We start from the raw sequence: 16,681 nt of genomic DNA, 5'->3' as shown, positions 1-16,681 counted from the left end.
AATTACGATTTAATATTTAATTTATTTTTCCGATATTTTAATAGGTTAACGTACCTCTTTAAGGAAACCACTAACAATATTATTATTAGTAGGTATATACATGTTGGTATATACAACCTACAGTAACTGGTAAAACCCTTTACTAATTGTAAACGAATATGATTTGATTTACATTGATTATTTTTATTCGGGCTATTCGAAGATTAATATTTTCATCTTAATGTGTATAATCACTAACTATAAACTATAAAACTAATACACCTATAATATGATGAAATAGGTTTAAACTTGTGAACCTAGTACGAGAGTACGAGTTGGTATGTGTGGGTTTATTACCTCTTCACACCCAAACGGCTGAACCAATTTTCATGAAATTTGGTATGAAGGTAGCTTACACCTTGGATTAATACAAAAACACACATATTTTTATTGGACTTGGACGATCGAGGTCGCTTTTGCAGCTAGTATTTATCGGTTTTAAATAATTAGTTTTAATAGGAGCTAACGTGTTTCATGATGTTACTAATACGATATGTTCTTGTACAATAACGTAATATTATTTCCCTATTTACATTAAAAATAGTTCGCTGATAGTTTTCCTTTAGCGACTGCAATAAAACTAAATACAAAGTCGTATTTAACCTGTAAAATTTATTCACCTTAAAGTCTTTTAATTTTATGTTCTAGCAAGCCGTCAGCGAAAATAAAAAAAAAATATTATAATATCTTTTATACGAAGATGCTTCATAGGAGTAGACTTTCAATATTGCCGCATCATTATAAGTAGGTACATGAGACAACTTCTATATAATAGATTATACATACCAATATTAATAACTAATAATCAGCTTAACACAAACCACTGACCACATGAATTCAATTAAAAAGCCACGACCTCGGCCACTTTTACCCACACTATTAGCGAAAGGGTTGAATACAAACAAAGGATGATTAATTGTTAAAAATGTATAGATCTCTAGTTATTTGCTAACATTCCCTTTCTATAATCAAGGCAATCACGTATGTGTATTGTATTACATGAATAGTCTGCTAAATTAAATCTACTGGCTTTCTAACAGCTCTTAAAGATTGATGCGGTTACAGATGCGAGATGGAATTCTACAAGATAAAGAGCAGCGTCTCGGTCGCAAATTAACAAGAGAGTTGTTTTCCAGGCACTTATAAAACGTTAATTTTAATGACTCTAGCTTTGCGTTTAAAAAATGTTATTCCTATGGTGGAGAACCGGTAAAAACTCCATAAAAGAGATGACATTCTTCAACCTCTTTGTTGCAGTTACAGAAACGAGATTGAACAAGAAGAAATCAAGAACAAGTACAAGAATCTTGGTTTAATTAGAACAGATGGCTTACTCCCACATCTTAAAGTGTGTATGTACATATAATGTCGCAGGTACTGAAGTGAAATGAAAATACTCTAAACAGCATGGAACAGCATTTTTACGAGGATTCCTTTAATTTGACCAGAAATGCCAACAACAGCCTTATCTCGAAGTAAGATTTTTTCAGTCGCGGAAACGACACGTTTTTATACGGAGCAGATTGTAGTTTCTTTTAGACAACTCCAATAGCCGTTATAAAGAGGTGGGAATACTCATCTAGATAAATAGATATTGACAATCTAAGCTAAAGATGGAAATCTGGATTCTGGACGGTTTCCAAAGAGATAACTTAGTTGAAGTGAGATCGAAAGTGCTTGGTAAAAGTTTGGCGCCGTGACGTCTTGTGAATCATTTACATAACTGTTAGCAGTATCTTATATCTAGTTGTTTTCTTTAGCAATTGTAAGCTTTAGCGTAAACAATGAATAAATAGCATAGAATGAGGTTGATTTGTGTCTATTATTGTACAAATCTTAACTTTAAAAATAGGTTTTTTTTTGTTGGTATTGTTCTTAACACAGTAAAGCATCTTAATAAAATAAATATATCTGGTTATTCTACTGGCCCTCACCATACCTGATAAACAATGAATAATTTTAGGAACGGAATTGGGGTTATCAAGGTCATAAGGATTAAAGCCTTTTATACCGATCTTGCACACATATTATACGTTAAATATTCTGGTATTTACCTTTCGGCTATGGTGCCTCCTCCTTTGTGCGGCATCTCGGCATGTGTGGCACTGCGCTGCACACCGCCACCCGCCCTGTAAATAAAAATATACACGCTTAAAAAAACATAAAATTAAAACTTATGCATCATGACAAAGCTAGATAGAGCTAGCTAGCCGGCTTAAAAATAAATAACGAAGAACACAAAATAAATAAATAAAAGAAAATACTAAAGCTAAGACCTTAGTTTTCAATAAATAAGGAGTCTTCATTGAATGCATTAAGTCCTTGTACCTATTACCTACTTATTGAACTTCTTCTAAATATATATAACCTCCCAACTTCAGAAACCAGCTTTTACTTATAAATTGGCGTTAAAGACAAATATAATTAATACCTATTGATTTAATCACACAATAACGATCACAAAAACATTACCTCGTCTGCTCAAACTTCTCTTTGAGAGACTTAAAATTAAAGAGCCGCTCTTCAAAAGACCGTACTGACAACATTTTGACGACACTACATTTACATGTACAACAATAAAAAAATACACTAAAAAACTATTTCATCACATCATTTGGTATTTAAAACGATTTATTTCACTGTAATATATTAAAATATAAATTATTAAAGTGTTAATGTTAGACACGGTGAAGGATGACTGACGGTGACAGCAGCGTTCCGTTCTGTACAGATAACAACTATTTATTGTAGTCGACGAGGCCCGCACGTTGTCCTCTTTGCAACGATTAGTTTTATAGGTAAACAATGTGGTTAATTAAAATATACACTCCGTATACAACTGGGTGTTTTGTTTTGTTGCTAAACTGTTGCGAATTAAGTCGTCCCGATTGTAAAGTCCTTGATTAATAATTATTATCGTGTTGAAGATGATAAGATTAGCGATTTAGTGCAATTGGGTATGAGGAAAGTTTTAATCAAACGATCTGCGATAAATGTTTTGTCATGCTGTTTTAAAAAGTAAATAAAAACATAACGATTAAGATGACGCTACTAAAATGTATCCACACATGAAATGATTGAGAAAAATATCAAGATATGCGAATCCGACTCGCGAATCTGAGGGTTGCATAGGAAAAAGATGAAAAAAAACCTCGGCTTTATTTGTTGGTATTTATTGTTATAGCAGCAAAAGGAATACATACATCATCTGTGAAAAACGCAACTGTCTATCTATCACGATTCAGTCGCACGGACAGAGATGCCTTATTAACAAAATAAGCCGAATCCATTTTTACCCCTTGACTGCGGAAACCCAAAAACTAAATAAACTCCATCCACTAAATGATACCTAAAATTTCTGAATAGTTCTTGGGTATGTATTCAAATATCTCAAAGCGATCGTAAAATACCAACAATACGTGGCGACACAAAACCTTTTTGTATCCACTATTTTTTATCACCAATCAAAGTACTTTCCCCAATATGTAGAGTTACGATGTTATCTTCATTCTTTTATTATCAATTTTCTGTTACTAAGAAAATGTATAAACATACATATTACATTTACAACTGTGAATGAAGTAAAAAGTGCAATGAGCGCGCTGAAAATCAGTCAAAGCATTTTACATGCAGCGCTGAACATTGGACGCAGACAAAAACATATCCATCACGTTCGTTAATCACTTTTTTTAAAATCGATAACTTTTTTTATATTCCCGAGAGTCCGAAAGCACTGAAAGTTGTATTTTTTCTTTATCTTAACATCTTTGATGCCACTAAAAATAGTATACATAATAATATATTCATGCATTCAAATTAACTAACAAAAAAATCTGTACTTAAGCTTTTTATTTTCAACCGAATTCACAATTTAAACATCATAATAAAAAGGCAATATACAAACCGTAATTGTAATTCAAAAACAAAGGCTTGTTATTACACGCGTATATTTACGTCTACGGTAAGGCTACAGGAGCGCGCCCTACGCCGGTAATGTCGCGACTGGTGGGCGGGCGGGCGCTACAGCCTACCGAGGCCTACGACGGTACTATTGCAACTCGATGGGAAAAGTTCGGCGAGACGGATCATAAATGCAATACTGTATGATGAATGTATCAAGTCACAGATTAAGGTAAGTTCGTGGTTTTTTTTTCGCTGGAAGAAAAATACTGTGTCCCGGATAAAAAGTTCATTTTTTCAGGATTTTATTATATAGGTACACAAACAAGCTTTCATATTATTATTACATATTAACTGTAGTATTATTTCCAAAATTGCATATATACTCCTAGTTATTAACAAAAATGATCCCCTCTTAACTTCAAGACAGTCTTGTCACAGTTTTCTATCGCAAAATGTCATTAAAATATCCTAACCCTGTAAAGTAACTTGCCTACATTCACAAAATAAACCGTAACGATCACAAACATTTCCAATAAACCACAAAAATCTCAAACTATTTAATAACCGCAACGTTTTAAAACATGATATTCTGCACATATTTCTGAGAGCTGATGGTATTTCCAATAAAGGTTCGGAGGCACGATCGAGTTCCGTCGGTAAAGTTCAAAGTCAATGCGTCGTGTTACTCGTGTTTCGTGGAGGAAGGCAAAAGCTTGATGTACTATGCCTACATAATGTGCAACGCGACTTAATTGATTGGAATTATAGTGCTTCATGATACCAAGTCAGTAAAAAGTACAAGTTTAAGAAGACGTGTTAAACAAAAAATGAAGACACTTTAAACAAAAAATTTATACAACAAACTTTATTTATTCATGTTTTATAGAAGATGACTGTAGTTCCGAAACTATAAAAAAATAATTCATGAATCAGTGCATGAATTATTTTGAAACTCTCGAGCTTATTTCCTTCAGTAAATTTAAAAGTCAATGCTGTTCGTGTTGACAGGGAAAGCCGATGACCTTTCTCACAAAGGCCAGGCTAGACCAGGCCTGTACACACGATGCACGCCGTTGAAATATTCACATATGCCTGCCTTACTACAAAACAGACTTAATGATAGCTTAAGGTCTAATAAAGTGTTCTGAATTACGTGCAGTTAGAAGTTAAGCTAGGTTTAAGTTTAAACAAAGTCGGGGTATCTCGCGTGCTGTGTTTGTCGCATTGCCGGTAAACGCGTACTTCACGTGCATACGACGGCTTATTTGAGTGCCGTACAATATAGTTTAGTAGATACAACGAAACAAAGATGCACAGTGTTTCATATTCTTGGTAAAAAGCAATTATAATTGGGGAACTTTCAGAATGATTTTTACAAACGACAGGGAAAATATACAGTTTCCCTGTCGTTGTTAAATTACGAGTCACAAGCTCCGTTCTACTGGAATACTAATATGGAAAAATCGATAAGAAATGTGCGGAAATAACTGCAGCGTACCTAACTACAGTAAATTAGAGGTCGTTAAGCTCCGCATGCAAGTCGACGACTTTATAATTCCTATTCAGAGTATACCAGTCCACCTTCTAGAACAATGAATACAGACTTACAGAGACAATGTGAACAGCAAGCTTTGTTAAACATGTTTCACACTATCAGCACCAACTATTCGAAGCTTCAATACAGGACAGAACACAAGACCAACAAGTCGAGGACATAACACAGGATATTAGCAACGAAACTTTGTCTACCGGGTGTACGTTTAGTCCGCTATTGTACTTATAAACAAAGGGTCGGGAGACGCGTCGCTCATTAGCACAACACTAGCTACGTACATCACTATGCATTATGTGTCGCATACAAGTGCCCATGTTAATATTTCGAACTTGAAAGTGAGGTAGACTGTTAAAACTTATTTATATCTTTAAGGGGGAGACTGCCCGGAATAAAGTAAATGGGCAAGTTTGTAAGGTGACACCCAGGGGCTCCATCATTTCTTAACGACAAACATTTTTACGCTTCTTCTTAAGAACTCGGATAATGTTCCACTGGAAAGCAGTAAAAAGCACAAAAAGCTTCTGAAAATTAAAGCTTAATTTTCCGAAAACATCATTTTGGGTAAAACAGTGAAACTGGAAACAACTAGCAACGATAAATTAACTTGTACCTAACTACTAATTTATCATAACGGCCTAACTGAATATAGAGTTTTCTATAGGCGCAATAAATAATGGCTGCAGGTGAGCTATCAATTTCCTGACGCGAATTTCCCACAGACAGCATTACACACACTAATGCAGCGGAGGGTAGACGTGCAAACACACAGACACACACAGGCAGGACATCGCCATCGGTTGTCGCGGTCCCTTACATTTAGGGCTAGACACACGATACGTTCGAACTATAAATTAGGGGCAGTCTACACTATTTTAACTGGCTGGTGACTGTTTTAGTGAATAATGCTGTCTGCTTATACTGCCTCGTAAACAGGTGAGGTTTATGGATGGTATCTATTGAGGTATAGCTTTGTCCTATCAAGTGCCATTGTACTGTGGTTTAAGTTATCGCACAGCTTAAGTAAGTAGATTTTCGCATTATAATTCCTTTGTCTATAGACAGGGGTAATGAATGGCAAGTATTTTCTGTCAGTAGTTTACAGTGATGAAAAACATTTTCTCCATTTAATCCGACAGCACAAACTTATTAAAGCCGCAGTGGAACAAGCTTTATTTAAAACTCACACAACGCCAGGAGGTCTGTGTGGGTGCACTCTGACGCGAAGGCCTCTCGTGCTTGAAATACAGTCTCCGAACGTCGGTTTTCCGCAGTTTCGCAGAAAATGCGAAACTGAAGCCGGCTCAGTGGCACGCCACGATAAAGCTTTGGTTCGTGAATTTATGCGAAAACCTACATTTAAATGTTCAAGTTTTCGTTGATAAAACTATATACATTTAAACTTATTTTATTTAAGTTTCTATTCAGTCTAGCCTAGTTTTAAAAGTTACTAAAAGTTATCTAGACTAGGTTCTTTTTCATTTGCGTAGGTAAAGACAATCTCAAAAGATGATCTTAAATTAAAATTAAAAGGAACATCACAGCAGGACTTAACGTACTAAATTAGCGACAGTGAAGATAAATGCCTTTTTGTCAAAAATAAAAACAGTCGCTCCTTCACCAGAATATGGGTCTATTTTCGTATGACATGTGCATCCAATAAAGAACGACTAGGTTATTGAATCGAACCGCTGTTTGTGGGTGTCATCGCTACCACCCGTAAATTAAATACACTGTAAAACCACCGTAACTTGATCCAGACTAACGGATTGATGTGAACTGAACTGTTTAAATAATGATAGACCATATTTAATTGGCCGATATAATTGTAAAGCATATTTGTAAGTTAAACCACTGTATGTTGACCCGGACCTACTGTATTACAAAACTGTAGTTTGTATGTACCGTAGGTCAAGTTAAATAGGTTGTCACTACCGTAACGATGATTTATAATGGTATAGAGATATTATTCACGGTTGTTTAGTGTTGTCGCGGGTGTTATCATTAATAACAATTGAGACGTGATAGGACAGGCAGTAATGTTCCAATTGTGGGCTATATCAATCAATTTTAGCTACATAATTTAATTAAAACGCTATTAGAAGATATTAGGTGCAATTTGGAGCAAGTTTTTCTAGTTAGCGTGACCGAAATGCGTCGTAAATGTATTAGAGATATACTACGTTTTTATTTCGCTGTCTGAGTCTTCAACACACGAGAACACTTGAGAAATAAATCACTAAACTTTATAACACATATCGGTATAACAAACTATACTAAATCAATATAAGAATAGATAAGTTTTATCTGTGTTTAATTGCATAGTTGTGTCCGAATTGATATTAGGAATTGGGGTTATCATATCTAGTACTACCGGTTGTTTATACGGATTAAGGTTTCAATTCTAGGTTTTCCTTTGCAATTTAAATTTATAGTCATGCTATACAACGCCATCTAGTCCCACATAATGCAAAGCTTTTATCATAAGCCATAGGCTCACTAGACAACTCGTAACTATAAATACATAGATCCATCACATTACTCAAACATTTGTCCGGGATGGGAATTGAGCCTCTGACCTCCATATAGCAGTCAACACAATAGCCCTCTAGAAAAACATGGCAGTCGAATTGCTCTAACAAAAATGACCACAATTTGTTTAACTTAATTTTGTCTCAAATAAACCGCAAACTGGACAGTTCCAAAGACATTTAAGACATTTGTCAGCTGCCATTAACACGACATGCTTTAAGTGAACCCACTTGTTTAGTAACAGTAATTTTTGCGGCTTCAAAGCGTGCAAATTACGTAGGGGACAACCCTAGTCCACAGGAACGAGACAATCAATAATACCAAAACGACATCGACACAGAGCTACCATAATTCACTTACAATTGCTACTATCGCGCAATGCAACGAACGTTGTTTGGTTGTGGTCTAACAGAAACGTCGAAAGCATCACGCTGTCCGCTGCGTAGAATATTTAGTGAAATATTCGGGTTCCGTAGACTCGTTGCCTAGATTTCTCAGAAAGCTTGCTGTATTCAAATTGCTCTAAAATATTTAATTGATATGTAAAATAACATAAAACCGTGAAAGTTTGTTTTGATGGGTGAATGTCTGTTACTCTTTGACGCATAAAAACACTGGACGGATAATTACGCGAATTGGTGCACAGACAGTTTATAACCTGGATGAACACATGATAGTTTTTACCCCGATATTTCATTTCTCTGTGATCATATTCGATTTGTAGCGGGCGGAGCCGCTGGCAACAGCTAGTGTTAATTACACGTGACTTGTCAAAAAGGTATGTCATTCTCTTACGAGAAAATTTGAAGTTTTCTATTTCTGACTGAAATTATCGCTAGCGTGATGCTATATGCAATATGAAAAGCGACCACGCCCTTACACAATAAAACGCGATTTATCGAGACTTTAATTTAATCGTTAACATCATAGTTCGCGGGTATATCGATCACCTCATTATAATAACAGTGCAACATTTAAACAATAAAACTATTACGAAGGATGATAAGGAAAACCTTATCAAATCATGCGATGACTTTTGAATGGTTTGAATTGGATCAGTAAATAATAGTTTCTTTTAATGTTTAGCCAATCACCTACACCTGATAGACAGTCAGTGATAATTTAAGATGAAGCATCACTTTAGAAAATTTTGTACTATTTCAATTCAATCTTCGTTTTCCCTGAGAAAAACTAACATTATCTCAAATATTTTACTAACGAAATGGGACGTCAACGGTTAATGATATTATTTTACAGAGAATTAAATAAATGGTAGGTATGTTAGTTTGTTTAAATTATTACATATCTTTACTTTATATTATACAAATAAACAATTTTACTACAGCTTTTGATACGAAAGTTCTAGGTCAATTGCAGATAACACTAACTTTTATCTAAATATTATTGCTTTGAAGACACCTTTAAATTAACAAACAATTACAAAACAACTATTAAAAAAAAAAATCAGTAAATTGCAAACGTATACACAATTATTTTATACTAGCTATCGGCCGCGGGTCTGCCCGCCTGGATTTTACGTCACTGAACTTAAAGTAGCATAATGTCCTTTCTGAAAGTTCCTGCCAGTTCCATACTAAATCGTACCAGAATCTGTGTTTTAAAGAGCAAACAAAGAGGACAGAGTATTAACGTGAAAGTATTCCTTTAATAATATTAGTATGGATGAATAGTTTGTGTAATCTTATTGCTTGCATTAAATTAAGGTAAGATTAATGTCCGTGTTTTATGGGTTGTGAACTGCCGATGTGTTGTTTGTTCCCTACGCCATTAACGAATAGCTCTAGATATAAGTATAACTAGCTATTGTAGAATAGGGGTCGGACCCTTTGGATTTTTTCGTGAAAATTTTTTGTCTACTATGCATGGATAACCATAAAATATATAACTAGCGATTAAGATTAAGAAAATTTCTGGATATGTAATTTTTTGGTACCCCTTTGGGTACCCAGTGTCTATCTGTTATATATAAGATTGAAAAAGGCTAGGTTATGACAAGGCTAGTTAACCTGTTGTCCAATCCCAAACGTCATTCAATCTTAAGACGTAGCTACTCAAAGCCTTTGACATAACGAGGTATACATCACTAGACATTTGTTTTCACCTGCCGATAAGACAAAATTCATTATCAACAATAACAAACAACCATGCAACATGTTTCTAACCCAACTACATTTTCTACACCGTCAAAAGCTATGGAAACTGAAACTATACAAACTGGCGACACTGGGCGTCAGTTCCGATGTTTGCGGGGAACAAAGGCGGCGAGATAAAAGCCCGTCGCCGGCAAAAGCTTTGTTATCTCCGTCCCGAATAGATCTGCATTACCATTTGATGAAGGCAACTGGCATTTGTGTTACAATGTTGACATGGACGTGTTGGATGGAAGTTTGGGAGGCAATGTTTAGACAATTATATACAAGCATTTTCACAGTAACGGATGGCTGAGTGGTTGAGGTCACCACGCGAAACCTATGGTACGCGTCGAGTCGCGGGTTCGATCCCGACGTACAAGCGCATGGTGTGATCCACGAGACTAGCAAGTTTGGCTGTCTTTGTACATGTGACTTGAATGTTTGTTTAACCCCTAGCGACACAAGGAATACAAGCTTTGGGGAGAGGGGGTGCTGCCTTTAAAATATAAGTATCAAGTTCTGGTGGTTTAGGGTTTGGCTGATTATGAGAATTTTACAAATGCCTATCAAAGAAAAGTAAGGAGCTATATAATAATAATAAACTTGTTACCATTTAGCACAGCTTAAACTTTTTCATTACACTTTTCAAAGTGGGGTGCTGTTTTTTTCTAGCAGGGACAAAGCTTTTATCATTTAATGGAGTAGAATGATGATAAACTGCATTCTTAATAACAATTTATTATTAACTAAAAGTAGGGGGTTTCAGAGAGTACGACACATGTTTTTGTCTAAGTAATAACTAAAGTATTTTCATGATTGTTTTAACATCGTGTAATCGTGTTTTTGTAAAAAAAAAAACAAAACCTCATCAAAACTTGTTGGCTCATCGAAAAGTATGTAAAGGTCTAAAGAAGAAGAGAACCAGACACATTGACTTCGCTATTTCAATATATATCGTTATTTGATATCATATAAGCATATTCCACAGTAAATCGAAGTCAGTTAGAAACGCGTCCGGAATACAAGTTAACATCGAGAACAGGAAACAGGAAGCAGTCCCATACACGTCGACACCTGATATTATACCTGCGTAGGTTGTGTGTGGAGTTCGGATGTTTGTGTAGATGTCCAAGTTTATGTTGAACAGAGGTACAAGTTTAAGAGCTACAGCATATAAGGCTCGGACTAGATGAGGAAAGTGGAGGATCGGGTGTTTTAGCGCTATTTGGAGGAGGCCTATGCTAAGTTGATTGATTGATTGTTTCAGTATTTTTAGTATTGGCTAGCTAGTCATTTTGACAAGACTGAATTATGTAAGCGGCTTACGACTTGTAGCCACACGTGTCAGACTTGCAGCCATTAGTAAGGTATGTTTTCAACATCCAGATAGGGAACAAAAACGCTTAAATTTTACTTAACAAATTAAAAATACTTATATTTTTTAATCTTTATTATCCTACCTACCTACAATCAAGCTATTTAAGTATAGGTACCTATATGACGTCAAGTTTAATCTTTCTCATAATCTTGGTCACTCATATGAGCATTTCCTAAAGAAAACGATGAACACAACCTTACAAGTTAACTTAATTAGTGTGACACAAGCCGTCTCTCCAAATACAATTTTAAAGAGTGGGAGTACCTACTCAAGTAAACGACTTGATTAAAGCAAACTAATGCCTTTTAAGTGAAGCAGGCGTTTAAAATAAGCGGATACAGAATAGGTACTGAGTGCAGAACTGAGATATAGAAGTATATGCTGCACGTTATGTGGGTGTTTCAAATGAGATTAAATAGTAGTTAGTCCGCAGTCACGGATATGCATCAGCGTACATACAAGCAACAACTAAAACGATAATATGTTAATATGTGCTACCACAACGGAACAGAAAAATAAAGCTAGAACATATTTAATCAACCGAAATCGCCGAAAATGGGGGAAAATAGAAAAACAAAACATTTTATTCCGCGAAATAATAAGACACGGAAACTGCGAGCTCAGCTGAATACGAACCCTCTAACCCCCTCCCCTACCCCTTCACAAGGCCACCCCCGTCTAGACTCGGCGCAGTGGAAATCTTAAAAGCACTCTTTTGTAAATGATGAAAGAAAAATATGAAGTTTATGAGACCAGCGGTCGGCACAAAGCGGTGTAATTACAATGTTTAAATGTTAAGCGAGATACCTATGCATATGACAGTGAAACTACCCCTTAAGAACAAAACGTACAAACTGTATACATATTAAGTCGATTAGTGTAATTGTAAACCCAGTCTCAAACGAACATACAAACAAGTCGAGATAATATCAACACAAGCATAACTTTCCGTTGCGTCTCGTTAGTACAAATTAAGCGTAGGATTGGCAGACTGTCTGTGAAACAAAATACGCGCCTGGCGGTCAGCGCACCGAGACGCGCGTTGATGAGGAAAAGGGATTCGTTGCCATGTGTGTTGTGCAGGCGCTAACATGATTTTAATTTGCTGAGCTGCTAACATTACACTAACGTTTATTACTGTGTAGTGGCAAAAACAATGCATTCAGTAAATATATCAGTAGTGAGCTTTTTAAACGACAAAGCCTAAGATTACAAACATATTCAAGGCATTGTTTGACTATTAAGACTGCTAACCACAGCGTTAAAAATCCTTTTGAAAGCTGCATCCAGCTTCTTTTACGTGAGACGCTTACAAATGTTCGTCTGAATACATTGGAAGAGCGCGTGTCGTGTGATTAAGACGAGTCGTCGTCTTCACGTTACGCCACGGGGAAAATTCCAGATTAAAAATCTTCTGAAGCCTGATATAACCGGTTCTAGGAACTCTACGAGTAACGAGAGATCGTTGCTGTTGTAGAAGCGAGATAGCACGATGATGACACTACACGATGTGTAGCGGCGTCTCTTTTTAAAAGCAACAGTCTTTCTCTAAATGGTGGTGTGCTAAGGACGTACTATTGAAAACGTCTCGTTATTAGACTTTCAGAGTAATTACTAGATGTCTGCGGTAGATGTGAATGTATGAACTAAGGAGTATGAATGGGCTTGCTTATCGCAAAGCTAAATTGAGATACGTTGCACTTTTCTTGGTGCCGAGTATAGAGGTTTTTTTTTTAAATCCTTACTGAAGCTTTTTTTAAGCTTGCGCGAAGTATTTTTGCCTTCTTTATGAAAATATAGACAATCAAGGAATATATTTGCTAGGTCATTGCCTCAAAGTCTATACAAACAAATTGATACAAACCTCTCTTTTAACCAAAATCAATAATCTATTTCCACGAATACAGTGATACGAAAATAATCCTACCGTGCACTGTTTAACAGTGCCGCAAATAGCAACATTGATCGGCAGTTCGACATGTTATGAGCTAAAAGCTACGGCGGGTTTAAACCTGCTTTTAGAGATAATTAATGTATACTATGATCGAAACAAATGCCAGTGATGTGTGGTCGTACAGTGTGTTATGTGAAGGTTGTGCAATTCTAATGTTTGATTGGTCAGGGCTAAATATAATCAGGACATGTTTTATCATTGAATAAACCGTAGTTAAATTGAATAGTAAACTTTATGTTATACAGAGGGTTTAACACCACATTTTAATATAATATTCCCTTAAGACCTGGCGATACGTCCGTTGAAGAGATAAAGCTCACAATCTGTTTATTAGAGAAACTAGTTTTATATACGACGACCTCCGTGGTCGAGTGGCATACGCACTGGTTTCAAGGAGTCGCTAACTCTGAGGTCCCGGGTCGATCCCCGGACGGGTCAATGTAAAAAATCACATTTCTACATTGTCTCGGGTCTGGGTGTTTGTGGTACCTTCGTTGTATCTGAATTCCATAACACAAGTGCCTTGGCAACTTACTTTGGGTTCAGAACAATGTATGTGATGTTGTCCGCATTTATTTATTTATTATTTTTACACTATTAATTTATCTTTATCGTCCACCTGGATTTAATATATGCAGTCTTATTAATAAACCGCTTGAATAAACAAGAGCTTGAAATTTCATGAAAATTCTTGTCGTATTTAAGAGATAATGGTCTCAGAGGCCAGGACATAGTGGGCGCGTGTCACACGGATAAGTTGATTTCCCGCGCACCGGACCGGATCCGTACGCCCGGATGCACGCCGCACTCTGCTGCAAGATTACATTTTGTGTTGCCATGCTAAACTGACTTCAGAAGGTTCACTATAGTTATCATTGCTAAAGTTGCGCTATAGCTGCAAATTCAATGGTGCTTTCATTGTTGTAGTTCTGGTACAATATAGAGTAAGTTCGTCGGACGAAACTGGACGCGTCACCTCGGAGGTATAGATCCTTAAGAACTGCAAGAAAATGTGATTGTAAATGCCTTATCCCGAAATTTTGATTTAGTTTTGACTTGTTCAGTAGCTGGTTATAATTAGTAATATTTATAAATGAAAACCAGTATTTTTTTTTATTAAAATAACTGATAAATATAACTTTAGCAGGTATGATATCTAAAATGACGAGCCATTTTTTTCAGCTAATTCTGGACCGCAAAGGATTTCATATTATATTTAACTTTCCCATGAGATAAAATACTGATATATTTTATTGATGTAACAATTCGTATAATTTTAAAGTAATAAAAGCAACTAATCTTTCCGAGCCAATTTGCAACCAGTAAATTAAGTTCGATTCAAAAGACTGTAGTAAGTTAACCTTCTGCATACACTTATAATATGCCTCAAGCCAGTATTTTCACGTGAACGTGTTTGTTTAATGTTCAGATAAGCTTTATCGAAAGCGGCTAATTTAAATTTGTTGTGAAATTTAAAAGCTTCCTTTGTCGATTACAGTAAAAAATGTAGTATGTTTTTACTTTCATTTCCTTTTAGTAGTAGTTTGGAAAATACGGAAGAAAAATATGAAAGAAATATTTAGAAGTAAGCCGATAAAAGGTTACAACGTAATATTTAAGAAACCGTATTTTTATCGTAGATATTATTTTTGATGTTTTTTTTCGTACGATAATTTACTGTCTTAAATTCTCTTATAATCAATTTTTAAATAAATTCTTTCTTTCTGTTTTTATAAACCCTGCCAATTAGCTATTAAAATTAATTCCAAAAAATATGAAATATCCATCTCACTAGTTGCATTTTCCCCTTAATTACCGTAACATCAGTGATTTCAGATCATTAATAGCAAAAAACTAGTACTGATGAATGAAATGAAAAAGTACCTAAATATTGAAAGGAAAATCTTCATTAAGGATGTTATTGGTATTCAAATGTCGAAATGTGCGTTGGTGGCATGTTGGTTTAGCAATGAACAGCGATATATTTACTACAGGATATTAATCTAATTGCGTGCGGAGGAAGTGTGCACTTTAAAATCAAGGAACCTTCTGCAAATTACTGTTTAAATAACATTGCATACTTAAAAATATGATTTCAAAAATATAGGCATCACGGATTAAGGATTGCAATGCATTGCCATACACCGACACAAACACACGGATGACGTAGCACGGAGGTTCATGTTTAGTCAGAGTCTGACACTACATATTTCCCCCCTCTACCAAAAAAGGTATGATATTTAAAACGGTATTTTCTGATGTGATTTTCTGCAATATTGAATGAACCAAACACATAATAGGTACAGATATAATTATATTAATTATGAACGAATGTAAACAGTGCATTAATTATTACACTTTCAGAAATAAGTTCAATGAATGAACTTTTAATCGGCTTACGATGAAAAGCAGGTTGAAGAGGTCGTGAAAGCGACTAATCGCTTTACTTAAATGAAAGAGCGGAGTTCATGAACTTTAAGTATATTAAAGGAAATAATGATACATTCCACTTCTAAAAGGGGTATAAATAACCTATTCTTATACTGTGAAATGACCGAACTACAAAACTAAACTGTGGGAGCGAGAAGGCGCTCTACAGTGGGAATAGCGGTGTTTCGCTTTCACAACACACGGCCTTTTTGAACAGCTCTTTTTATACTCACTGGTCATAAATACGAAAAAAAGAAAAAAATCAACGTTCCTTCTTTATCGTAAAACCAATAACGTTTGTAAATAAACTATTCATAGGTTTATCGTCAACTGCGTCGTTACATTAGATCGTAATCAGATATTAATGAAACCTCCAAGGAGGTTCGACTTAAATAATAAATAAAGCGGACGCAATCAATTAAATTAGATTCGTTTTGAAGAGGTTTTATAGAACTGGAATAGACGGGTCTATAAAACGGCGACTGAGAGAAAATGTACAGATTAGGTAAGGATAAGGAGAGATTAAACTTTATTTTTAAAACTTTAAGGCGGTATTCATATAAGTTATAGTTAACGGTGGTGACAAGCTTACAGATATGAAAGAATGAATGTTGATTATTTTCGTTTGATTTTAAAAGACAACTTTTTTCTAAATATTCTAGACTGCATGGATAGACAAGTAGTTTAGATCACCACGAGATACTGACAGTGCGCGATCGGTCCTGAGTTCGATCCCCGCA

The 16,681-nt window shown here is 35.5% G+C and overlaps 1 protein-coding gene across 1 annotated transcript in view; it reads right to left on the bottom strand.

Moving 5' to 3' along the window:
• LOC113501174 (supervillin-like) overlaps positions 1-16,681 on the bottom strand; it is an 87,298-nt gene that overhangs the window by 25,519 nt on the left and 45,098 nt on the right. The window contains exon 9 of the mRNA XM_026882234.1: positions 2,094-2,168. Coding sequence (XP_026738035.1) covers positions 2,094-2,168 — 75 coding nt within the window. The remainder of the gene's footprint in view (positions 1-2,093; positions 2,169-16,681) is intronic.

Source organism: Trichoplusia ni, chromosome 15, assembly GCF_003590095.1.
Source record: "Trichoplusia ni isolate ovarian cell line Hi5 chromosome 15, tn1, whole genome shotgun sequence".
Lineage (NCBI taxonomy): Eukaryota > Metazoa > Arthropoda > Insecta > Lepidoptera > Noctuidae > Trichoplusia > Trichoplusia ni.
Note: the sequence above shows the minus strand (reverse complement) of the source record. Positions and strands in the feature narration are given on the sequence as shown.